Consider the following 25,732-nt stretch of genomic DNA (forward strand, 5'->3'; position numbering starts at 1 on the left):
ACCATAAAATGTTTTGGCTCTCCTGCCCATACATCTTCCAAACGGTAGGAAAAGTGTTAAATCAGTTCAAAATAAGACACCAATATATTAATATTGACTATTGAAAGAGAAGAAGGGAGAGAGAGAGAGAGAGAGAAGCTGCTAGAGTTGGAGAGAGAATGAATGGCGGCTGAGCTGAGAGGTGGGAGGGGGAGCTGAGAGAGAAAGTGAAAGAAGGGGCACACAGAGGGGGAGAGCGAGAGAGAGTTGAGCTGATGGGGGGGGGGGGGGGGGGGGGGGAGCTGAGAGAGAGAGAGAAAGTGAAAGAAGGGGCACACAGAGGGGGAGAGCGAGAGAGAGTTGAGCTGATGGGGGTTGAGCTGCCAGAGTGTGAGAGAGAGAGGAAGAGAGCGATTGAGAGACTGAGAGAGACTGACATGCTTTTTTTCATGGGACCCTAGCCCATTGAGGGGTAACTGAACAACAATTTAAGAAGAAATAGAAGTTAAGTCCAGCGCAATCAATGACATTTCAAGATGCATTACTATTTGTTTGTTTGTTTGCTTAACGCCCAGCCGACCACGAAGGGCCATATCAGGGCGGTGCTGCTTTGACATATAACGTGCGCCACACACAAGACAGAAGTCGCAGCACAGGCTTCATGTCTCACCCAGTCACATTATTCTGACACCGGACCAACCAGTCCTAGTACTAACCCCATAATGCCAGACACCAGGCGGAGCAGCCACTAGATTGCCAAGTTTAAAGTCTTATATGACCCGGCCGGGGTTCGAACCCACGACCTCCCGCCGATCAGGGGCGGACGCCTTACCACCAGGCCAACCGTGCCGGTCATGCATTACATGCTATGTTATGATGCATTAGCAATGGAAGATTATAAGAAATATGGTTTTTGGTACAACAATTTTCTTAGCGCATTAGAGTAGAATCATGTGGGTCAATACAATCAGAGGGTACAAACTATTTCACCAGTAGAGAGAGAAAGAGAGAGAGAGAGGGACGCCGAGACTGAGAGACGGAGACAGAGAGAGAGAGAGGGATATTTTATAGTGCAAAAGAAAGCCACATTGTTTTCTTCTTCTTCTTCTTCCGTAGAGGACTGGGTTCTTGCGAACGTCTCAGAGTCTTTTTCAGTGAAAGACAGCGGGTTTAGTTCCCAGATATGACCGCTCGGCCAGCCAGGTCAGTAGAAATGGCACAGTCTGCGCTTATGCGTGGTCAAAGTTGAACGAAATAAACATTTCAGTACTAATGTACGTAAGCACAACAAGCTGTATGTAGTATTCTCTATTTCTGTCTGTCCACTACAAAGACCAATTAGATCGACGTACTAGTGAATGTTTTGTTTTGTCTGTCATTGAGCATTCCACAACAAGAACACGCTGTTTATTTGTCCCGATAAGGTCGGAATCCCCCGTCGGGATCCCCTAACCTTGTTATTTTGGTTCCGGGGTCATTTGCATGAATAATGAACACACGAGCTGTGACGAAAAATCATCCGATGCTTCTCGGCACGGCGATTGGTTGATGTCTCGTGGCGCTACCCTCTTACAGAAACCATCATGGCTGACCAAATGAACTGGTCGGCCGATGCTACGCCTTTTTCTGATCTTGGATCTGATTTATTAAATTCAACAGAGTTTGATGCTGGTGTTTTTGGAGGAGTAGAAGGTAAGCAACCTTGTTGTATATTTTTAGAGACATTTGTGCAGTTTGTCCACTCATAAACAGTGGTTGTTTCATTCGAGTAACGACAGCGTCGTCTGCCTTGAGGCTAGACTGGGCTAGAGTAGATGTGCATTACTAGTTGCGACTCAGACTAACAGTAACACAGTGCCAGAGTTACCAGAAAAGTCATTTGCTGACCAGAAAGTGTTCTCAGAGTTTCTTTACACGAACTTTCAATCTTCTTCTGATTATTTATGCGAGGACGCCGAGGTACATGAACATTTTATTTTTGACGTGGAATAAGGCGCAGATCCTCAGAGTCAGATCTATACAATATATGGGATTGAGAGTGCTATATGTTTATTTTGGCAAATTTACAGTAGGGCCTGTAGAAATAATCAGCACAAATCATATGATATGTGAAAGTGATTAGATTGCATGTTCTTTTGTTGATGCCATGTTTTCGTTTTGTGTAAAATTAAAAAGGTGTAGGTTGAGATTTAATTGCATGACGCAATGTAGGCCACAGGTGATTAGTCATTCAGGGTCAGGCACACTGCTGGAATTCCTTATCACATCATTGATTGTGCTGTTTGGTTTTATTTTTGAAAGTGTGTGGCATGACCTAGTTCGCAGTTATCACAAGGCTGATGCAGTGTTGAGCCTGGGTTACTGGGTGAAAAAGACCATCATTTATTGATTTTAACACCCTCAACCTAAATCTGATGGGACTAGTTTATACTCAAAGCGCCAAGTAGGCTAGGTGAGGGGTCCGGGAATATGTCCAGCCACCCCAAAATAGTTTTTGTTTGTCAAAAAAAAGCTGGTGCGGTCTGAGCTTAGATTTTACCACTGTATAACTATTAAATAATATTACGTGTACATCACAAGTGGATCATCTTACAAAAATTATACAAGTACTCGTTCCTCGCTCCTAATTGTCTCCGTTGACACCCACTTGCAATCAGTTGCTTCCCCTTACATAAATCGAGCACAGAGCGTCATCAAACAAGAAAACAAATTCTCCAAATCAGAGGGATTTCTGAGTAAGGAAATCCTTTTGTGAAATGACTTTGGTGCCCTTCGTTGATTGGTCAATGTGTTTTGGTGTTAGGAGTGCAAACATTCTGTTGTTCATGTTTGTTGTTGATCTTATTTTGTTTTGACTCGCTGAAGGAAATTCTTGTGGATCATTTTCAGATTTTGTGACCGAATGGCTGGTTTATAAACCGAACTGTGCTGAAAGGAGGGGGTAGCTTAATTTGATAAGGCAGTAGGTGCTGTTATGCATTTTTGTTTATTTGACATAGAAATAATTTGATGCCGTCAACATAGCAGCAAGACGCCATGGAGCCAATTAAACATCCAATTTCAGGTGTAACCCTAGAACGGTAAAGGAGAATTGTGAGGTAAAGGAGAATTGTGACGTTAGACCTTATAAACATTCTTGCGTAACCATAGAGCTGGATTACGCCATCAAAAAGACATCACTGTGGCCACTGCGATTAAATCGCCGACGCACAAATGAATAGGTTCCAAATTATAGGATGTCTTCTTTAGGTTACGGTTTTATTGCAGCTCTTTGAGTGCTGTCTTTTAAAGTAACTTGTGTTCTTTTTTTCTGCAGATATTGACATTATCCAGTACATAAATGGAGATCTCAACCAGGCATCAGACATTTTTGACACACCCCTCTTGCATGATGGCAGCCACGACGCCCAACTGGGACTTGGCCCAGCGTCCATTGCCACCACCCCAATGGTCAAACAGGAACCAGGCATGGAATTTTCATTCCAGCAGTTGCAGTCTGAACTCATTTCCCCAACCGCAGATTTTACAGGATCCCCGTTTTCTCAGAATCCTCTGAAATCCTTGCTTGAACTGCAAGAGTCTGGAGAGGTGATGAAGCAAGAGATGAAGCAAGAGACTGCTGTTGATCCTGTGAGGAATGGTGGGATCATCGCTGACACAGAACTTGACCCTGCAGTGGCGCTCCTCTCCTCTCAGCTGTCTCAGTCTGCTCTCAAAACTCTGTTGGAGCTGAACGACTCCAGCCAGAACACCAACCAGATATGCCAGGCAGCAGCAAGACTTCAGCAGCAAATTCAGCTGGCTAAGCAGAAACAACAGTTGCAGCAGAAACAGCAGTTGCAGCAGCAACTACTACTCCAACAGCAGCAACAAAAACTGCAGCAGCAGCAGCAACAACTGCAACAGGCTATGACAACCATCACCCAGGTGGCACAGACTAGCGGCGTCCAACTCCAAGCAGGCACCACCCAGCGTCAGTTGAAACTGATCCTGCAGCAGCCTCTGACAACTGCAAGCACACAGGTGTCTGTCAATGCTCAGCCTATGCAGCATGTTGCACCTGCCCATGTCCAGGTGGTTAACTCGCAGCCTCTGCAAGTCAGTGCTGCACCAGCTGCAGCCCCTGCTCAAAGTCAGAATGTCAGTCAAGTTAGCATCCAACAGCTGCAACAGGTAAGAAATACTTTTATTTCTTCTTTGTTGTTAATGTGTTTTTTTCCATACAACTTGGTGTTGTTTGTCGTTGCTTTTTTGAATTGCAGTGAAATTTGAATAGAACTAACTGTTTTTGCCAAAGTGACTTTTTGATGAAGAGCTAAGTCTGCTTTAGGTGTTCTATGTATTGCAGTGTACAATTAAGAAGGCTTTGGAGGAATTAAAACAAGAAAATATTATTTCATAAATTCCTAAACAAACAGTAGCTCTCAATCAGTCAAGCAGATTTTTTAGACAGCTGATTTCCCGCACACAGCATTAGTCAGTTTTGAAATGTAGAACTTTTATCTTTTTTTTACCATTTTTGTTTCTGTTTTTGTGCAGTTGCTTTTACAGTCACAGCTGATCAAATTGACTGGCAGCAACAACACAACCGCAACCACTGACACCTCCGCTATTACGCTTGCAAACCCTTCCACCGTTTCCCCCTCCCCCGTCCCTACTGCCACAATCTCCAATGTTTCCTCCAGTCCTATGCAGACTCTGGTTACCAACGGCAACACCATCCTGACCACCAGCATCCCAGTGCAGATGATGGACGGAGACAAGATGCCAATCAATCGTCTGAGCTCCACCCCAAAACTGAAATGTAAAGGAGAGAAGAGGACGGCTCACAATGCGATCGAGAAACGCTACCGCCTGAGCATCAACGACAAGATTATTGAGCTGAAAGATCTTGTGGCTGGAACGGAAGCGAAGGTAAATGTATGTGATCAACAGAAAGAGAGATATTGGGCATTTTTGTAGGTCTTGAGTTCAATGTGTGTGTGTGTGTGTTTGAAGAATACAGCAGAAGAGTGTAAAACAAATGATTTACTTTCAGTGAAATTGATAAAATATATACATACATGTATGTATTTTGAAATCAACATCACATTCATGATGGCTTACCTGTATGTCTGTGTGTGGTTTGATGATAACGTTTATATAATTTCTAGCAAAAACATTATTGTGGCACTTTTGTCTCATCAAGTTTGAACTTATTGGTGTGTGTACGGGGCGGGGATGTAGCTCAGTCGGTAGCGCGCTGGATTTGTATCCAGTTGGCCGCTGTCAGCGTGAGTTCGTCCCCACGTTCGGCGAGAGATTTATTTCTCAGATTCAACTTTGTGTGCACACTCTCCTCGGTGTCCGAACACCCCCGTGTGTACACGCAAGCACAAGACCAAGTGCGCACGAAAAAGATCCTGTAATCCATGTCAGAGTTCGGTGGGTTATACAGACCTGGGAACCCATACCATTTCACCGTATTTTGTACGCATGATTGTCTAGAATACGATCAGTACGGTCAGTGGAAAATAATACGACGAGAAATATTCTTAGACTACTTACATGATTACAATCAATGTCACTAAACATTGAAAGAAGCTTTTGTTTTAAAGGTATTGGTAAACTTAATTAACTGTGCGACGGACGCGTGTGAAGCATATTTGAATCATGGATGTTCAAATGCCGTGTGGAGTACGCTCATTTTTCTGAAAATACACCAAGTTTGTTTGAGAATACTCCAAGTGCAAAACAGGGTTCCCAGGTCTGGTTATAGAAACACGAAAATACCCAGCATGCTTCCTCCGAAAACGGCGTATGGCTGCCTAAATGGCGAGGTAAAAAACGGTCATACACGTAAAATTCCACTCGTGCAAAAAACACGAGTGTACGTGGGAGTTTCAGCCCACGAACGCAGAAGAAGAAGAAGAGAAGAAGGTGTGTGTACAAAAAGTGCCGCAATAATTTTTGTGCAGCGTTTATATAGAAAGATGATTTTTGTGTGTTGTTTTCAGTTGAACAAGTCTGCCATCTTGAAGAAAGCGATTGACTTCATCCACTACCTGCAAAATTCAAATGCCCGTTTGAAACAGGAGAACATGGCACTGAAACTGGCTCTGAAAAAGCAGAGTAAGTTGATTTTTGTTTCTTCTTAGGATTTCTGATTTGGTGGGTTGTCTTCGATTGAAAGACAGCGTTTTCATGGTTTTAGGGTTCAAACTGTAAAGATGTCTTCTTCTTTCATTTTCATAATATTGGAATAACACAAGTCAAGCGTTAGAATGCTGTTGGTTTTCAAAGAAGGACAAAACTGTGATGGACAGCTGACCATTGACATTTGCATTGGAGGCTGTATTGCACAACAGATAACAAGATAAGAAATGCCTTTTGACCTCACTTTATTTTGTCTTCTCTCGCCAGACATTGAAGACTTGCTGAAGAGTGGTGAAAATATCGATCTGTCGGCAATAGCCTTGACACCGCCAAGCTCGGACCACTGTTCTCCCATGAGCTCGCCGCCTCAGAGCGACGACAGCTCAGCTCCCAACAGTCCCTCCTTTGATGAGATGGAAGGTAAATTTATTGCAGACTAGTGATGTAAACATGTAAGTCAACATGACATAAAGAAAGCAAAGAGAGAACTTCAGTGCTCCTCAAGATTGCTACACTGGCTGATCGTTAATCCTTTAGAGAGAAAAAGAACAGCTGTTGTTAGTTTTACTTGTGTAGTTTTAGTGACAGAACTCTATTTTTAGTTCTTTTTAGTTCTAGCAGACATGTCAACAGCAAAGAAAGGGTATCTCTGATGGGTTTTACTAGCATTCTGCAAGAGAACCACAAAGTTGAAATGCTTTATTCTTATTCAAAAGGATTGCTGAATTGATTATGCTTTCTAGAAATGCGTCTACCTTAGTAAGTAAAAAGAATTTGTGTGCGTATTCCTTTTCAGATTCCATGCAGGAAGACAAGAGCTTTGGGTTGGCTCAGGGCATGCTGGATCGTTCTCGTCTGGCGCTGTGCGTTTTCATGTTCGGTGTCCTGGCCTTCAACCCATTAAACTTGCTGTTCGCAAACCAGCTGCAAGGGGCTTCTGGGGGAGATAGCAGCGGTCACGTCGGTCGCACCCTGCAGGGGATTGAGGATGATGTGCAGCCAGGTAATTTGTTTGGACAGTTCGGGTTTGAACTTGATACAAATGTAGGGTTATGCATGGTGCATAGTTGTACCCCTCGCCCCTTTTATTCACACACACACACACAGACACACACACACACACACACACACAGATAAGCAAATGTACCTGTCAAAAATTGGTTAACGACTTGTTATCTTGCTGATAAAAGAAAGATAATTGTGGGGTTCAAAAGTTGAAGTACCTAATATCAATATGACTACTGTATTTGACGGACTACAAGCCGCGACTTTTTAAAAAAAAAAAATTGCATTGCGGCTTATAAAAAGATGCGGCTAAAGCGTTACCTAAACTTGAATACCATTCACCTAATGGAAGTCGCCGCGGATTTTCATTTCGCTCGATTTGCGATTACCGGTACTTGATTAGCTCTCTACTCAAGACTCGGCGCTTTTCTCTTTCTTTCGGGAATCTTCGTTTGTCAACAAGTCGTCGTGACAAGATAGCGTACTGAGAAACACCGGATGTATCAGGATCTCGCGCGTGCGAGATTTCGTTTTTTTGTGTCTCGAGATAGTTGGAGGAGCGAGAGCCGCCATGTTGTGTTTTTGTCTGCTCGAAATGTGCGCAAAAGTCATAAATCATCCCAAAAAAGCTTATTCCGGGCGGGACTACATGTGTGTGTTGGTTACAAATTGTGTGTGTGATATTTTTCTTCAAACTTTTTCACTTTTCTTCTTTGTTTCACTTGTTTATTCTCGGAGCCGATTTCGCCAAATACCGTACTTTCGTTTGCCTGGTTGTTTTGATTGATTGACACAATCTGATTATATTTTTTTCGACGGCGGCTAATATTGTGACGCGGCCTATACGTGGCTCGTCCCAATTTTTTTGTTAAAAGTCGGGGGTGCGGCTTATAAAACAGTGCGTCTTGTAATCCGTCAAATACGGTACTTGATTCAGTTGTCACATGTTTTATTTTGAAAAGGCTTCGTCAGCATTGTGATCATTGGATTTGGTCATGACGTTTATTTAATTCCTTTCCCAAAGCCTTCAGTGGTCATATTTGTTGAAGTTTTTTTATCCCAAAGATGGGGATTTTGTGTGTATTTTTGAGGGATAGCTTGCCCGCGTGACTGTCTCTGTTTGGATGCTAGTTTATTTACTTGTCTTGTGGGTTTTTTTTCAGGCTGGATGGCGACTGTGTCGTCCTGGCTGTTCCCCAAGGTGTTCCTGTGGCTGCTAAACGCTCTAGTGGTGGGCTTTGTGCTGGCTAAGGTGCTGGTGTACGGTGAACCTGTCACCCGTAAAAACACCACAGCTTCTGTCAACTACTGGAGACACCGGAGTCAGGCTGAAAGAGACATGGAAAGGGTGAGTTTGCCTATAATGATCTAAAATAAGTTTTGGAGCTATGATAAATGCTTAAATTGATCTAAAATAAGTTTAGGAGCTATGATAAATGCATAAATTGATCTAAAATAAGATTTGGAGCTATAACAACAGGTAGAGTCCTGAAAGGTATTCTCTTTGTCTGTCTTGTTAATTTTATTAAAACAAGAGGCGAAGCCTTCAAGGCTCACGTAAGAAATCGACAAACAGTAACACAAACTCAATCACTCCGTCACACATACACACACACACACACACACAGTAAGCATAAGTGACACTGTGCAAGAAAGCGAGACCCTAGATCTAGATCTGTCTGTCTGCATGTAGCCTACTTACAGGGACACGACTGCCAACTAGTCTCGGCCCGCTCAAAATAACAATGACCGAGACTTTCAGTAATTCCTTCGCGTGACGTCTAACCCTCTTACGTCATAATGTGACGTCTTCAAATGACGAAATGTTAAAGTTTCTACCACAGACATACACACGCACGCACACACGCACACACACACACGCACGCACAGACAGACAAAGTTACGATCGCATAGGCTACACTTACGTGAGCCAAAAAACCACTAAAACAACCTTGATGCCTTGTCTTCATTACAGAATATCGGTTAACATGAAGCTTTTTCAGTCATTTTCTGTTTCCTTCCCAGCACTAGAGGGACCCTAACAAGGTGTTAAAATGTTTGGTTGAATTGTTTCCACAGATTTCAAAATGAAATGCAAATGTGCGTAAATTGCTGAGATCTTCTTGTGATTTCTGTAATCTATATGGTTCAATACATGTTAAAGTAGACCACCCTACCAGTTCTCGTTTAGGCCTAAAAAAAAATAGGTGTGGTTACGGTAACCCGACCTACCCTATTTTTAGGGGCCGATCCTATAACTTTTTATTACATTTGTCAAAAAAACAACAAAAAAAACGAGTGCAAAAAACGCAATGAAAGCGAAAGCGCACGAGCCGCACACTTATTTCCCTGTCAAGTAGGTTTAATTTGTACACATTAGAAAAAAAAGTTAAAAAAAAAAAAAGTGATTGCCTACCTACCTACCCTATTTTTTTTGGCTATGTTACCGTAACCACACCTATTTTTTTTTTTTTGCCTTATTAATAAGCCTGCATGTTTATTTCAGGGTGACTACTCGGCAGCCGGTCAACAGCTTCGTCACTGCCTACAAGCGCTGGGGCGCCCTCTACCTGCCTCCACCAGTGACTCCGTCTCCGGTATCCTGTGGCAACTGTTTCGTCAACTCCTTCACCGCCTCTACCTTGGTCGCTGGCTGGCTGCCCGCGCTGGTGGTCTGCGTAGCTCCAATATTGCGAGTTCGGAGGTGAAGGAGTCTGCCCGCGATGCCGCCCTTGTCTACCACCTGTTGAACCAGCTGCATCTCACAGGTGAGCCTTTTAAAGATGTCACTTTTATGCAAAATAATGCTGCATCTCACATGTGAGCCTTTCAATGATGTCACTTATTATGCAAAATAATGCTGCATCTCACATGTGGTTCTATATTCTCAAACTGTGCTTGGTTTCCTAGGTCACCAGAAAGGAGGCGGCCTGTGGGGTTTGAACCTTGCCATGTGCGCGGTCAACATGGGTGAAGCGGCCAAGGAGGCTATCCCTCGCTGGCTGCTGGCAGAGATTTATGCCACAAGTGCTCTGCAGGTTAAGGCCGCTCTCCCCAATCGCTTGCATTTCTTTGCAGTAAGTTGAATTTGTATTTGACGGTTTTATTTGACGGTGGTAACACTGGTACATGTACTGAGGAATGAAGGCTATAAGCAAAAGGTATTAAACGCACAAAAGGAAGCATTAGTTGATAAAATGTGACCACAGGTTTTGGTTACAAGAGAAAATGAGTACATGTATTTCTGTTGTGTGGAAACTGACTTGCATAGGCCTGACTGTGAAGTTTCGTTTATGTTACAGCAGTCCCTCTCATGAACGGACACCCTTGGGCCATAGCAAAACTGTCCGTACATTGCAGGTGTCCGGTCACGGGAGGGGTGACCACACCACCCCCTCCCCCATACACTCACAGACACACAAACAGGATTGAGTCTATATGCTAATCACTTCTTGTGGCTACTAAACAATAAACTCCTAATATTTCTTTAAACGTTCTGTAAAAATGATTTGTATGAAAAGTGTTGAAAAGAAGAGATAAAATAAATCCTCAAGGCAGTGAACACACTCACCATGCACTGACATACGAAAGCAGCCACACAAACACAGCACAGAGGAGCGTGTGCAGATGCTTTGCAAGAATAAGCTTGAAAACCAGTTTGAATAAATAGCAGCAGATAGAGCTGCATGTCATAATCATGTAATTTATTTTCATCTTGTCTGGCTTTATTGACATGCATGCCGATCATGTGGCATGGCAGTGACTTTTCACTCTTCAGTCGGAAATACACTGTACATAACACAGCTCCCACTCTCCCTCACTAATGCCTACCCCAAGCCGTGACAACTGATGCTTGGAAATTGTGTGGAAGAGTACACCTCTCTATTTCTCTCCAATGCTCTTCCTGCTGACATGCAGTGACACCGGACACCCCACAGAGTTTAGCCAGCTACCCCTCCACCCCCCCCCCCTCCCTCCCTCCCTCTCTCACTCCCTCCCTCCCTCTCTCACTCCCTCCAGCCATGTACTGTTTGGGGCTGTGGCCAGAGAGGTCAGCTCCAACTGTTCACTCAGAGCAAAACCAGTTGACTGTGTCGTAACTTTTGACAAAGCAAGACAACTGAAGGGTTCACAGATTAGGCAACCGACTCACTGGTCAAGAGTATCTTGTCAATGAAAAAGGTTACACACAGACACACGATGCTGAGAACTGTGGCCGGTTTTTCACTCTCTTTCGCTCAGGACCTTCATCGACTGTGGCTTCTGTTGTTTACGTCCAACAGACAAGAATAAAGAGCACAGTGCAGTTTCATGTTGGCATCTTCGCATGTACTCCACTCCTGACCAAAACTACCCCCCCCCCCCCCCCCCCTTCCTGATGGGTACAGGTGCACTCAAGTTACCAGTGACTGTCGTCACGCCATTGCGGCTGTGATCTTTGTACCAAGAGCCGGACTGCTCTGTTATCGATTTTGTTGTGGTGAAAATTTGACGATGGTCTGTCCGTACATTGGAGGTATGACCTGCTGTTGGGACCGAAAATGAGTGTCCGCGTCCACGTTTTGCAGGTGTCCGTTTAAGGGGGGGCAAATATAGAAGGAAAACACTCCGTGCCGAGCAAATGTGTCCGTACATGTCAGGTGTCCGCTCACGCCGGGGGCCGTACATTGCAGGGACTGCTGTATATCCATTGATCAGAAATTCTTGATACAAGTTTGAAGAACTATAAGTCTAGCACAGAATATTTTTTTACACGAATTTTGACCCGCAAAGCACTCTTTACTTAGGAGTATGATTTAACATTGCTAAGTATGTCCCTGATTTCTTCTTCCAGCGCTACTTCCTGAGCCGAGCAAGACGTGTGTGTGCACGGGATGGTGACCAGGTTCCACCCAACATCCAGTGGCTGCTGCACCCTGAGGGTCACAACTTTTTTGTGCAGGGAAAACCTGTGGATACCAGCTCCTCCTCCATCCTGTCCAGCAGTGGATCAAAAGGTAACAATACACCTGTACCTCTATTTAAGACTTCCAGATACAAGAAGAACACCCCCCCCCCCCACCCCACCCCCTTTTAACTCATTGTCTCCCAGGTACAGATATATCCGTACCCACTCATATGGCTCTATCTGACCTGGTACGGATATATCCGTACACACAGTCACTTCAGTCGCTTCCTGTAACGTCGATCTAACGCCTGCATTCCAGCGTGTTGATACACAGTTCCTACACAGTTAGTACAATTCTGAGTGACCTGCTGCAGCACAGCTGGTTTCGGCTAAAAAAACCAAAAAAACTTGGTCAACATAGGTGGGCTAGAAAGTGTTAAGAACTTTCAAAAATCTGAGAAAATCAGGTCTTAAAAAGGAGGGAATCTTAAATTGTTTGTTTTTTAAAAAGGGGCTTCCACTGTATCTCAGAAAATTATATCCTGAAGAGGGAGAATATTTTGGAAGAGGAGGTTAAGACTTGGGCTTATGAACAGAAAGCAGGGTCCTAAAACCAGGGTCTTCAAATGGATGTTTTGCTGTGTACTCAATTGTTGACATTTCAGAGCAAGAGCAAAGGCTATCTCTCCCTGGTGTGTTTATGTGTGTTGAATGATTATGCACTTGCATTGTATGCTGACTTTTGACAGTGAGCGACAAAAGTTTTTATTTTGTTGCAAAGAGCTTGTGGGAAATAAGCAGGCGTATGGTATGGTTATCGATTGTTAAAAGTAGTTAGACCTGAACAGTGGTATACTGTGTCGTTGTTTTCAGTTAGTTGCATTGTCAATTTCAGTTGATCCTCTTGCCAAAGTGACACAGGCTTTCAGAGAACATCTGTTGGAGAAGAGCATGTTCTCCCTGGTGTCTCCACGTGATCCTTTTGGGTATGTTTTGTTCTTGCTTTCTCAACATCTCTCTGCATCATTCTTCCTCTCAGCCCTGTCTGTCTGTCTCTCTCTCTCTCGCTCTCGCTCTCTCTCTCGCTCTCTCTCTCTCTCATTCCTATGCTTATTCTGATACCCTCGTAAAATAAAGAATTCTCATTGTCCCTCTCTCTCTCTCTCTCTTTCTCTCTCTCTCTCTCTCTCTCTCTCTCTCTCTCTCTCTCTCTCTCTCTCTCTCTCTCTCTCTCTCTCTGTCTCTCTCTCTCTCTGTCTCTGTCTCGCTTTCTCTCTCGCTTTCTCTCTCTCTGCCCTTGGATTTGTTCTCTTCTAAGTGAAATGTGCTGCAAAGGATACTTGTATAATTTCTACATGTAAGCTATTCATATCACACAAGTGGATACCAAATTTGCCAAACGTATGGAGCTAGAAGAAGCTTCTCTCTTTTGTTTGCAATGCAAAGCACATGTGGTGGAGACGATGATTTGCTACTGAAGTAACATTTGAAGTACGTTATAGCTATGTCGCTGAATCAAAAGCTGTGAAGTTAATGATTAATTTTATACTGTTCAAAAAAAGAAACGCATAGCTTGTAATATTTGGTTAATTTAGTTATATGGCTACAAGGATATCCACCAAACTGCAGAAAATGTTTATCTGGTCGTCGACCTTTCGTCCATTGCCACAAGTGAGCTCTGCACGTGACGCATGCGTTATCAGTGGCTACAATGTCAAAATTGCTCATTTGGCATGACCACTCGTCATGCTTCAGTGTAATCTCGTGAAACTCGGGGAATATTGAGCTCTCACCATGTTTTCCAAAACCCATAAAAGCGGATTGTTCGCCACAAAGAAATCAGACGACAATTCAGCGACGAAAGATGGCCCGATTGAGCAGAGAAGACCGCCAAATTGCATTGGGTCGTTTACAAGCAGGCCAAAGTCAAAGTGCAATCGCCAGGCACTTCCACGTGTCCCAGAGCACCATCAGTAGACTGTGGGTCAGGTTTCAAGCCACTGGCTCCGTTGCTGACTTGCCACGAGCGGGAAGACCAAGGGCGACAACTGCTGCTCACGACCGCTTCATACGGCTCCGCCACCTCCGGAATCGTTTCCTGTCGGCCTCATCTTCTGTCCAGGCTCTCCCCGGGCCACACCGATTATCGGACCAGACCGTGCGGAACCGCCTGCATGAAGCTGGTTTGAGAGCTCGCAGACCTCACAGAGGAGCTGTCCTCACCCGCCACCATCGCCAGAACCGAGTGCAGTGGGGCAACCAGCACCTTCGCTGGACCGTCCGGAATCACTGGAGACACGTGTGGTTCAGCGACGAGTCCTACTTCCTGCTCCAGCGACATGATGGTCGGAGGAGGGTCTACCGGAGAGTAAACGAACGTTACGCGCCCAACTGTGTGGATGAGGCACCCGTTCATGGTGGTGGAGGCGTCATGGTGTGGGGGGCGATCAATACCGCTGGAAGGAGCACCCTGGTGCACGTCCAAGGGCGCATAACTGCCCAGCGATACGTGGAGGAAATTCTGCGCCCACACGCCCTTCCTCTTCTGGCTGACCAGGATGCCATATTCCAGCAGGACAACGCTCGCCCGCACACAGCACGACTCACCACCCAGTTCCTCACCGACCACCATGTCCAGGTGCTTCCCTGGCCATCCATGTCGCCAGACATGAACCCGATAGAACACCTCTGGGATGAATTGGACAGACGTGTGCGCAGGCGAGAAGAAGCGCCGGCAAATCACCGCGATCTATTGCAGGCACTTCAGGAGGAGTGGGACACCATCCCACAGCAAGATATCCGGCATCTGATCCAGTCCATGCCCAGAAGGTGCCGGGCAGTTGTTGCTGCTCAAGGCAGTCACACCCCCTACTGACTTGACAGCCTCGGCACCCAATCGTATTGATTGACTGATTGATTTGAAGATGCAAATGAACTGTGTGTGCATTCAACTGTGTCCATACCAAATTTCAAACAAATAATCTAAATATTGGATTTTCTGTTAATTTTTTCGAAAAATAAAACAAATTTGGCAAGTAGCAACTATGCGTTTCTTTTTTTGAACAGTATATGCAGACATAACATGTGAAGAACATTCAAAACCAAAAGGTGTGCTAATTGCCCAACTGATCTATTTTGTTTCAGGTCATCCAAGCCAGCAGAAGCAATGCAGTACACCCAACTCCTGTTGGAGTGCTCCTGTTTCAGTGGTCCCAACACTTCATCCCCTGCAACGTTTTCCATTGCTTCTGCTCCAGGTAAGACCAGTCTCTCTGCAAGTGTTCTCTTTTGAGAGCTCATTTTAGAATGCTGTGTCAATGTCTGAATTTAAGGCGAAGAAGGATAAACAAAAAAATGTCCATTAAAAAGTTGCATTTTGAGATGAACTGGAAAAAGTATTTTGATGATCAGTATTTTGTAAGTAATCTCTGCAGTTTTAGTCTTGTTTCTTACAAGTTAGATGAAAATTTTGCTCAAATGTTAGCAGACAGGGAAAAAGATTGTTGGAGAGCAGCGTAAGAAGAAAGATGCACAGATATCCTAGTTTTGTGATAAAATAAGGAAAAGTTTGTGGACCTTAGTTTTCATCTTTTTTTTTTTGTTGCTATTTTTTTTATTTTATTTTTTTACCAGATCGTATACATGTTGATTCATTTGGATTATATGAACAGAATGTGATATTATTGTAAACTGAAGAGCTTTCATTTCATTTTGTTACAGCAATTGACGAAGTTGCCAGGTGGTGGGCGGCAGTTGTATCGGTGGCTTACTATTGGTTGTGTGGTGATGACGACAATGCAGCTCGCAGTTACTCCCTCTTGGATGTTTTCCCTACAGTACTGCAGTCCTCTGAGTAAGTTTTTGTCAGAGAGAGAGAGAGAGAGAGAGAGAGAGAGAGAGAGAGAGAGAGAGAGATGGGGAGAGAGGTAGAAGGAGAGAAAGAGAGTTGCATGTTTTTCATTTCTTTGTGAGTGTGAGAGGGAGAGGTTGTGTGCGTCCATATATGTGAGGGGGGTTTGCTTTCACACTTTCGTTTACTTTCATGTGTATATACTTGAGGTGTGATTTTACGAGGAATGCATTTCTTTTGCAGTGATCCTTTGCCCAGATCTGTTTATCTGGCCTACAAAGCTCGCAAGGCAGTGATTGTGCAGCCCGACAGGAACCGCATACGTCTGACCTTGCGCCAGTGTGACCGTGCCGGTCGACTTCTTCGAGAAAGCTTGAAACTCATCTATCCAGAAGAAGAGAGAAATACAGTGAAGGTAACACGCCGATGGTTTTATGTTGAAAGTGATTGCTCACAGTTTGAGTTTGGGCATAAAGCTTGTCCTTAATTGAGCCCGTAGTCGACTACATGAAGCTTCGCGAAGTCTTTGTACCGAAAACCCGCAGCTGCGGCGTGGTACTTTGACCCCTACTTCGCTTCGCAAGTTTTGACATGCGAAGCTTCGCCGTAGCTCGCAACGAAGTTGGTTTTTTTGTAAGAAGAGTGCTTTTCGATTCAAGATGGACGACAAAATCAGACTCAATACCGTAGTGAAGAATGAATTTATCGACTTTGGTTGACCCGAAGTACAAGAACTAACCTCCTACCTGTATTATTTCATACTGCGATGCATTGACATGTTGAATGAAACTCGAAATCCCAGCGCTCACGCCGACTGGTCCCGGCCGTGCTCAGTAAACGAAATAGAACACATAACTATGTGTAACAATTAACTTGCGTCATCATCAAGTTCGTAAAGTACAATTTGTGACGTAAAGTACTCAGAAAGAAGCACACCACGCGCTGGTCGAGACTACGCGCATGCGCATTCTGGCTAATAAGATTTGAGACGCCAAGACAAGAAGAGATAACTCTCTTCTCCATTGTGCCTTCCCTTGGACTGCGACGAAGTCTAGTTCCGGTAGCTTCGCGAAGTGAGCTACGCGAAGTCGACTTTGTCCAATTAAGGACAGGCTTTAGCATCACGGTCAGAGCATTTTTATTGGAATAATGAATTTAGAGATTTGATATGCAAAGGAATGCCCAGAAGTAGGCACAGAATTGTATGCTCTCGGGAGAGTGCGGATTCCTTGTATTATGTGTGGTGTGAGTTGGGTTTCTGGAGTCGTGTCAGGTGATGTAGTTCTTCTAAAAGTATTTCTGTTGCTGGCTGAAAAATTGTGTGAGTATTTGGCCTTTGCAGGCTGAAAGTAAGGTAAGACGTAGTTGGAGGGATATGATGATCAACAGTCTGCTTGAGATGCTTTGACTTTACGTTGATAATGAGGGTCTCATTTTGTTTGAAGTAGACATCCAGGTCTGAGTGGTTTGGTAGTTTACAACTTCTTACAGTTTCAGTTGGCATCAGTGGAAAATGTGCTGATAAGTGGCTTCTATTGTGTTCAGGGTACTAAATGAGATGACTGACTTCAGTAGATGGTGAGTCGGCGGGGATGTAGCTCAGTCGGTAGCGCACTGGATTTGTATCCAGTTGGCTGCTGTCAGCGTGAGTTCGTCCCCACGTTCGGCGAGAGATTTATTTCTCAGAGTCAACTTTGTGTGCACACTCTCCTCGGTGTCCGAACACCCCCGTGTGTACACGCAAGCACAAGACCAAGTGCGCACGAAAAAGATCCTGTAATCCATGTCAGAGTTCGGTGGGTTATAGAAACACGAAAATACCCAGCATGCTTCCTCCGAAAGCGGCGTATGGCTGCCTAAATGGCGGGGTAAAAACGGTCATACACGTAAAAGCCATGGGAGTTTCAACCCATGAACGAACAACAAAACAAAAAAAAGTAGATGGTGTGAACCACAGTCTCAAAGTGGATAGGTTTGCAACGGAGAACAGATGTACAACTTGGCTATGAGGACAGCAGGGATGATGCCAGGATTTATTTTCTGCAGCAAGTTGGTCAAAATGGCTATAAAAGTTTAGGCAGTTTTCAACAGTTTCGGGCGTCACTTTTTGTCCCACGGTTAAAAAGTTTCAGCAATTCTACCAAAAAGGCAACACGGTTTTTAAGCGGTTTGAAAAAAGATTCTGTGATTTGTCGACAGCCAACGGCAAAAGAATCCCTGGGAAGGTATCTTGTGTCAACAGAAGAGATGTGTGTCATGGTAGTGCATTGAGGTTGCATTGCATCAAGCTATACACATGCAATGCATCTGCAGTGCAAGTACCAGGGCATGCACTATCAGCGCCTGACTTCATTTGTTGGAGTGTCAACGGTGGTTTAAAGGAGAACAGACCTGTGTTGAGATTTCTGCTTACTGTACAGAGTTGAGCTCATCAGTCTAGTCTTAAGATTATTGAATCGATTTCTTCTGTTCTGTGTGAAGCAGAAATGTGTATGGGTGTGCTGTCAGTGTCAGTTTTTGGTTATCAAGCAAGTTGACTTTGAGGGGTACAATTGAAAAAAAGTACAAAACACAACTGTCTCTGGAATCGCCCCAAGAGATGAGCATGTGTTCGCTAGCTTGAATTCAAATGTCAATGATGTTTCTTGTTGTTGTTGTGTAGCATATCATTTTCTTTTGCAAGTAAACTTAACACTAGACACAGAGTTCACGTGCTCCTTTTACCTAGTCTGATTAATTAACTTTTTTCTGCTGGCATTGCAGTGCGTCCAGCTGTTGCTTTGCGATTGGCTGCTTACCACGCGCACAGACTTGTGGGAAATGTCACAGCCCGGGGACAAGGGAGGACACCCTGCCAGCCAGGTGGAGCTGATTGCCTTCCAGCAAGATCTCGGCAGCCTGAGGAAGCTCTCCCACATCAACAAAGCTGCACTGCCAAAGGTAAGAAAAACACATTGGGTACACACACACTCACACACATCCACTTACACACACACACGCACGCATACACCATACACGCACACACGCAGGCACACATACATGCATGCAGACACACACACACACAGATTAAAGTTTACACATGCAATCAGAGGTTTTCTCTTATGTGCATGGTGTCCTTTTATCCTGCTATGATCACTCGCACAGTATGCATGCATGCTTGTGTGCCTTCATACACACACAGATACACACACACAGGATTGATGTTTGCACATACAACAAGAGTTGCAAGTGTAAACATTCCCCAGTGGTACCACTTAATCTGTGATGTTCCTGGTGTAAAGGTTCTTTTATAGGGTTAGGGGCCTAATTATTTCGTAGGGTTAGAGGCCTAATTATCTGACAGGGTTAGAGGCGTGTGAAGATAAAGAATAAAATCATTGTGGTTTTTTTCACAGGTGTTCCTGCATGAAGCGACAGCTCGCATGATGGCAGGAGCCAACCCAGCAAAGACACAACAGCTTCTGGACAGAAGTATTCGCCGCCGGGTACAGCGGTCAAGCAGTGGAGGTGAGATTTGGGATGTTATGTTTCTCGAAGATATAGTATTTGACGATATCTTTGAAAAAGACATTTTTAGATGTTTGTTTGCGAATTTGGTTCAAAGAGGCCCATGGGACATTTGCTGTGCTGTTATTTAGACACTCTGGCAATGATATACTCAACAAGAGGCGAAGCCTTCAAGGCTCACGTAAGAAATAGACAAACAGTAACACAAACTCAATCACTCCGTCACACATACACACACACACACAGTAAGCATAGGTGACACTGTGCAAGAAAGCGAGACACTAGATCTAGATCTGTCTGTCTGCATGTAGCCTACTTACAGGGACACGACTAAGAGTAATACCGAATATTCTGGACTCGCAACGAAATATACAAACAAATGACAATGAACAACGCTTCGACCTAATGGTCTTCAACAGGTTAAAAAAAAAAAATGAAAACATCAATACAAATATCAAAACGACTTATCAGAGAAGATGATGTCCTCCAAGCGCAAAAGAAGGGGGAAAGGGAGATAAATCAAAAAGAAAAATGAGCAATGAAAAATGAAACCAAAACGAAACAAACCAGAATAATAACGCTTGAAGGGCCTGAAGTTGAAAGAGAGAGAGGAGAGAGAGAGTGTCAACAATCTACGACACGACTGCCAACTAGTCTCGGCCCGCTCAAAAAACAATGACCGAGACTTTCAGTAATTCCTTCGCGTGACGTCTAACCCTCTTACGCCATAATGTGACGTCTTCAAATGACGAAATGTTAAAGTTTCTACCACAGACATACACACGCACGCACGCACATACGCACGCACGCACGCACAGACAGACAAAGTTACGATCGCATAGGCTACACTTACGTGAGCCAAAAATGCTCTTTAACAACCAATGGACCGAGTCTAAAACTTCATAACACAGTTTCCCAAGCATAGTTTATTATTAAGCATTTTGTGTGTATGCATGCATCCACACTTCAAATTCCTGTACCCAGTAATGTGTATGTTGGTAGGGGGAGGGGAAGGTTGACTGGTAGGGGGATGGGGATGATGTGGGCTGTACTAGTACAGTGAGGTACAGTAGTAAAGAAGATGGTGGTGGTATCCAATAGAAGGGAACCAAATATTCCAACTACTGTAACTTTTAGAAAAAGACTACTCAAGCCATGGATTTAGCTCCCCAAGATTTGTTATTCAAAATGTTGTGACTCTGCTTCAGGTGATTCATCGGACAGTGAAGTTCCTGAGAGGGAGCAAGCGACAGCACTGTTGATGGCTGGTCGTCACTTACCTGACCCCATGATGCACAGCTCTGAGGAGAGAGTCGGGCTCATCAAGGAAGCCAGCCGCATGTACGAAGCTCTGGGTGACAAAAAATCTGTCCAGGCTTGTCGGAAGACGCTTCTTGAGATGGACATATCTGTACAGACCACCGAGATTCAGTTGCAGTGCTGACACTGACGTTTGTTCTGCAGAAAGTGTTCTTATTTATTCATTTCATTTCCATTGTTATGTTTGCATTTTCATTACCTTATTATCCGGCTGCTGGGTAATTCGGGTCGCTTCCTCCCAGTGGAAAGCTAGCAGCAACAATAGTCATGCTGCACAGGTGTGAGCATGCTTAGTTCAGCCACCAACACTTGTGGTCGAATCACCAAGGTCTTTTACGTGTCCATCCCAGCATGGTATCGAACCTGTGACCTTAGAAATGTCCAGTGCGAGCAACAAACTGAGCTATCATGCCCCTCATGTCATACAGTGCAACATTTCTCTCTTATGTTGTCATATTGATGTACTTGATTTGCTTAGAAAAAGTACTTAAGATGATGTAAACTGTATGGTTGTGTGCCAATGTCTTGAAGAATTTATATTCTTAAATATTAAAAGAATCGGAGATTCTAGATTACTTTTTGTTGTTGTTGCTGCTGAAGTAGGAACATTGTGTTGAAGTAGCAGGAATTCATTTAAATTTGAAAACGTGTTTAGTTTTGTTAAGGCACATGCAGCTGTGTTACAGAAGTTTGTTGAAAGAGTGGAACTTCTTGAGTGTCTGGAGAGTTCTCAGTTATGTGTAAAGAATGATTGGTTTAAATAGGCAGCAAGTTAATCTTGCATTGATAAGTTTTTGTTTTATTTTATGTTTCACTTTTGAAATATATGTTAACGTCTTTGTTGTGTGTTTTTGTTTTAAATTGTTATTGATGGTTTTTCCTTGTTAGTTTTTATGTTTTAAAATGTTTTGTTTAAGTCTTTTATTAGATTCATTTTAATTGTTTAGGCCGAAAATTAATTTGACAGAAATGTTCCAAATACTTCAAGTTGGATGGAAAACCAAAGATTTAGTTAAAGTGAGAAGTTTAGCTAAACAGAAATTTGAAAGAGCTTATGATCATTTGCATCAGCTGTGTTTATTTTCCCACTTTTCAAAGAATTGTACATATCCCTGAATAATATGTATGTGACTTGACGTTTTGACCGTGTGCTAATAAATTGTGACTTGTTTTGTACAGATGGAGTTTTGTGCAGAAATGTGTGCGTGTGAGTGTGTGTGTGTTTAAAATGTAAGTTGTTGCTCTCACTTTGTGAAGTTACAGAAACTTAACTACAATGTAGTAGGGCCTGGTAAAAGACAGTTCAATAATAATTGTTATGAATCCAGGGAGACCCTGCTCAAAGCAGTGTACACACACACACACACACACACACTGCAGACATAACACAGAAAAAGTAGAAAAAGAAACAGAGTGCCTTTTTACATTTAGTCAAGTTTTGACTAAATGTTTTAACATAGAGGGGGAATCGAGACAAGGGTCGTGGTGTATGTATGTGTGTGTGTGTGTAGAGCGATACAGACTAAACTACTGGACCGATCTTTATGAAATTTTACATGAGAGTTCCTGGGTATGATATCCTCAGATTTTTTTCCATTTCAGTTTCGATAAATGTCTTTGATGACGTCATATCCGGCTTTTTGTAAAAGTTGAGGCGGCCAGACCTGTTTACCCTTACGATTTTGGCGTAATTTATTACGATTTTCTGCAAAAAATACGCCATTCCGCTATCCGTGTCAAGACTACGATTTTCATAAATAAAAAAAATGTAAAAAAAAAAATAAATAAAAATTATTTTTTTTTTTTTTTTTATCAATTCACATGTTTGGCATTGTTTTTTCAATGGCAAAATGGGGTGAAAAAGCACAGGACTGACCAGAGATCATGTCTGTCTGATAAGACGCTGGAGAGCCTTATTCTAGTGGTGAAGTCTCGCCCTCACTCATTCGGCAAGCGCAAGTACAGTAGAGAAGCGCTTGACACACTGAAAAAAGCCTACTACGAGCAAAAGAAAAAGAATCAGTGATGCATGTGCTTTTGATGTGATCTTCGTTGAAATTATGATGACTACAAAAACTGACTGATGTGTTTGGTTTGTGAATGATGGATATATGTGCATGATTGCGTTTCGCAGTCACAGTTGTCATGTGCGTTGTAATTGGCGACGAATGCTGGATGATTACTATTTTTGTGCCAGGATTACTATTTTTGGGGCTGAGCATTACTCCAAAACACTTATGGGGGTAAACAGGTCTGGGCGGCACTGTCACACCCTCACTTTTCAATCAAATTGATTGAAATTTTGGCCAAGCATGCTTAGACGAAGGCCGGACTTCGGTATTGCATTTCAGCTTGGAGGCTTACAAATTAATTAATGACTTTGGTCATTAAAAATCTGAAAATTGTAATTAAAATTATTTTTTATAAAACGATCCAAAATTACGTTTATCTTATTCTTCATCATTTTCTGTTTCCAAAAACATATAAATATGTTATATTCGGATTAAAAACAATCTCTGAAAATTAAAAATATAAAAATTATGATTAAAATAAAATTTCCAAAATCGATTTAAAAACAATTTCATCTTATTCCTTGTCGGTTCCTGATTCCCAAAACATATAGATATGATATGTTTGGATTAAAAACACGCTCAGAAAGTTAAAACAAAGCGTACAGAAAAGCGTGCTATGCAGCACAGCGCAACCACTACCGCACTAAACAGCTAGGCTCGTTAATTTCACTGCCTTTTGCAATTTACCCAAACACACACACACACACAACTGAAGAGGGAAAAGACAGAGAGAGAAATATTACATTTAAAGGATTAACAGATTTTGTTCAGTTGGGTATTCGCTAGAACTGCTGCATTCTTCCTAAAATGCATTTTTGCAAGCATAAAAGCTGTACTTGGTTCCGTGCTAATAATGCCTTTTCACGACTATCTCATCCTGAGCTATCCACTGTTACATTTACAGGTCACGTGTCAAGATTGCTTCAACGTCTGTTTGAGAAGCTGACAAAGGATCCAGGTGCCTTTGAAGCTTCCTTCCCAGAGGAATTTTGTGACAAACCTGACTTTTGGGCCGCTGCATATCACCACCTACCGATAAGAAGCTGCAGCACCATACAGTACAAGATAACCAAACTGATCCCACTTTTCCCCGCTGATGTTGACACCAACGACAATACTGAACAAAATGCACTTGCAAGGAATTACAGATTTTACTCTTTTATTTCATAAGTGATGCATTAGATTATAAATACATTTTCATGTTACCATTTTCATTCAAGCTCAGACCACTCAAAACCTCTGTAGTACATCAGACGGAAATGCATATCTGATGGCCCGTACTCCACATGAAGGTAAAGGTATCCTGATTTTCCTCCCTAGCACACCATGGCACCACCTCACAAGCTGTCAGAATCCTATGTAGCGGTACTTCCTGAAAAATAATCACAAAATCTGTGACATAAGTGTGTGTTGCATAGTCCGGCAGGGTGTTCCTACAAAAGGTGTGGAAAGTGGGGGGAAGAACACTTATTTTTCGTGAATTGATAGAATGGCTTGTTTCATGGCTGGGTGTCAGTGTGTGTGTGTGTGTGTGTGTGACAGTATGACAAGATCCATGTAAATCTTTCATTTTACCTAGTTAATTATGTTTAAAATCTACTTTCCAAAATGTGTTTCTTTCCAGCATTATGTTGATCTTGTTTCACACAAAGTGTATAAACTATGAATCTATTATTCACTTCTGGACTTCAGTGTGGAGAGATCCGAGGATAACAAAATAATATTTACTGGTTTGTATATAATATATTATGGCAGTTTGGCAGGGATTTAATGGACCAGCAAATTAGATGGACCAGCAGCAAAAAAGATGGGTTTCAACAGCAAATTAGCTGCGATAAATATTTTTGGCAGCAAAAAATATACTTAGCAGCAAATTGGATATTTTAGCAGCAAAAAAGATGGTTAACCAGCAGATTTGCTGTTTGAACAGCTGAGATGATATTTAAACTGCAAATTAGATACTTTACCAGCAAGAAAATACAACTGACAGCAGAATTGATGGTCACAGCAGCAGAATAGATGATCACAGCAGCAGATTACATGAATTCAACAAACGTGACTACATATGAACTCAGGGCCGGACTAGGCAAAGAGGAGGGGGGGGTTGCCAGTGGTGGCCCAGGGGGATGTCCCCCCTGGCGGCAGGGGCGGATCAGTTCATTTTATGACTGGTTTTTTTCAAAAGTATATTGTGAAGATATGGGTGTGAAGGCGCTTCGCGCCTAGCTTGCTAGGGGGGTCCGGGGGCATGCCCCCCCGGAAAATTTTGAAAAAAAGGATGCAAAATGGTGCAATCTGGTGCATTCTGAGGATGATCATTACCAGTTTCAGGCAGCAGATTTTGTCACTGATTAATACCCCAAAAATTGAAACTCAATGTAAAATAAAGAAATGCATACCTCATTCAATATTTTTATTTTTTGGCTGGGGGGGGGGGGGGTCTGGAAACCCTAGAACCCACCCCCCACCCCCTCGTTGTGGGGGTCAGGGGGCGAAGCCCCCTGAAGCTGACGGGTAGGTCATATTCTGAGATAGGAAAATGGTCGCTCCTTGCATGAAACGGCATAAAATAAGCAATAATAAAAAAAATGAAATAAGTAAGGTACATGTTTAGGCTAGGGGGGGGGGGTTGCGCAACCCCCATAACCCCCCCGGTAGTCCGGCCCTGGAACTGTAATCAGAGTTGTATCTGGGTCTTATTCACCTGAGCTTTGTTCGCCTTTTAGCAATTGTGGGTTGACATGTACTTTATTACGGCACGTTTTATTACTGAGACTGATACTGAACTTCTTGTGACTACATCTGAACTACTGTGGGGCAACTGCATGTAAGTGCAACACAGTTTCAACACAGTTTGTCAAGTATGGATGACACTGAGTTTGAGACCATCCACCTCATCTCCCAAGAGGCATCATCCAGTGAAAATGAAGAATTGCCACCAGCAAAAAGGTGTAGGGGAATGGCCAGGGAATGGCA

At 43.2% G+C, this 25,732-nt stretch overlaps 1 protein-coding gene across 2 annotated transcripts; it reads left to right on the top strand.

The window, feature by feature from the left end:
- Positions 1–1,529: 1,529 nt before the first annotated feature.
- LOC138969080 (sterol regulatory element-binding protein 1-like) lies at positions 1,530–21,860 on the top strand. Of its 2 annotated transcripts, none has more exons than XM_070341786.1 (17): positions 1,530–1,671; positions 3,296–4,152; positions 4,519–4,899; positions 5,976–6,090; positions 6,382–6,534; positions 6,911–7,117; positions 8,283–8,467; positions 9,626–9,887; positions 10,030–10,196; positions 11,954–12,116; positions 12,903–12,993; positions 15,152–15,264; positions 15,728–15,860; positions 16,101–16,272; positions 18,621–18,797; positions 19,253–19,364; positions 20,573–21,860. In XM_070341786.1, exons 1-17 carry the CDS (start codon positions 1,563–1,565, stop codon positions 20,806–20,808), a joined length of 3,633 nt encoding a protein of 1,210 aa, XP_070197887.1. In that variant the 5' UTR covers positions 1,530–1,562; the 3' UTR covers positions 20,809–21,860. The 2 variants fall into 2 exon arrangements, with proteins under 2 accessions (XP_070197887.1, XP_070197888.1); XM_070341787.1 differs by having other exon boundaries at positions 4,519–4,893.
- The last annotated feature ends 3,872 nt before the right edge of the window (positions 21,861–25,732 follow it).

The sequence above is a fragment of the Littorina saxatilis genome, linkage group LG6 (genome assembly GCF_037325665.1).
Source record: "Littorina saxatilis isolate snail1 linkage group LG6, US_GU_Lsax_2.0, whole genome shotgun sequence".
Lineage (NCBI taxonomy): Eukaryota > Metazoa > Mollusca > Gastropoda > Littorinimorpha > Littorinidae > Littorina > Littorina saxatilis.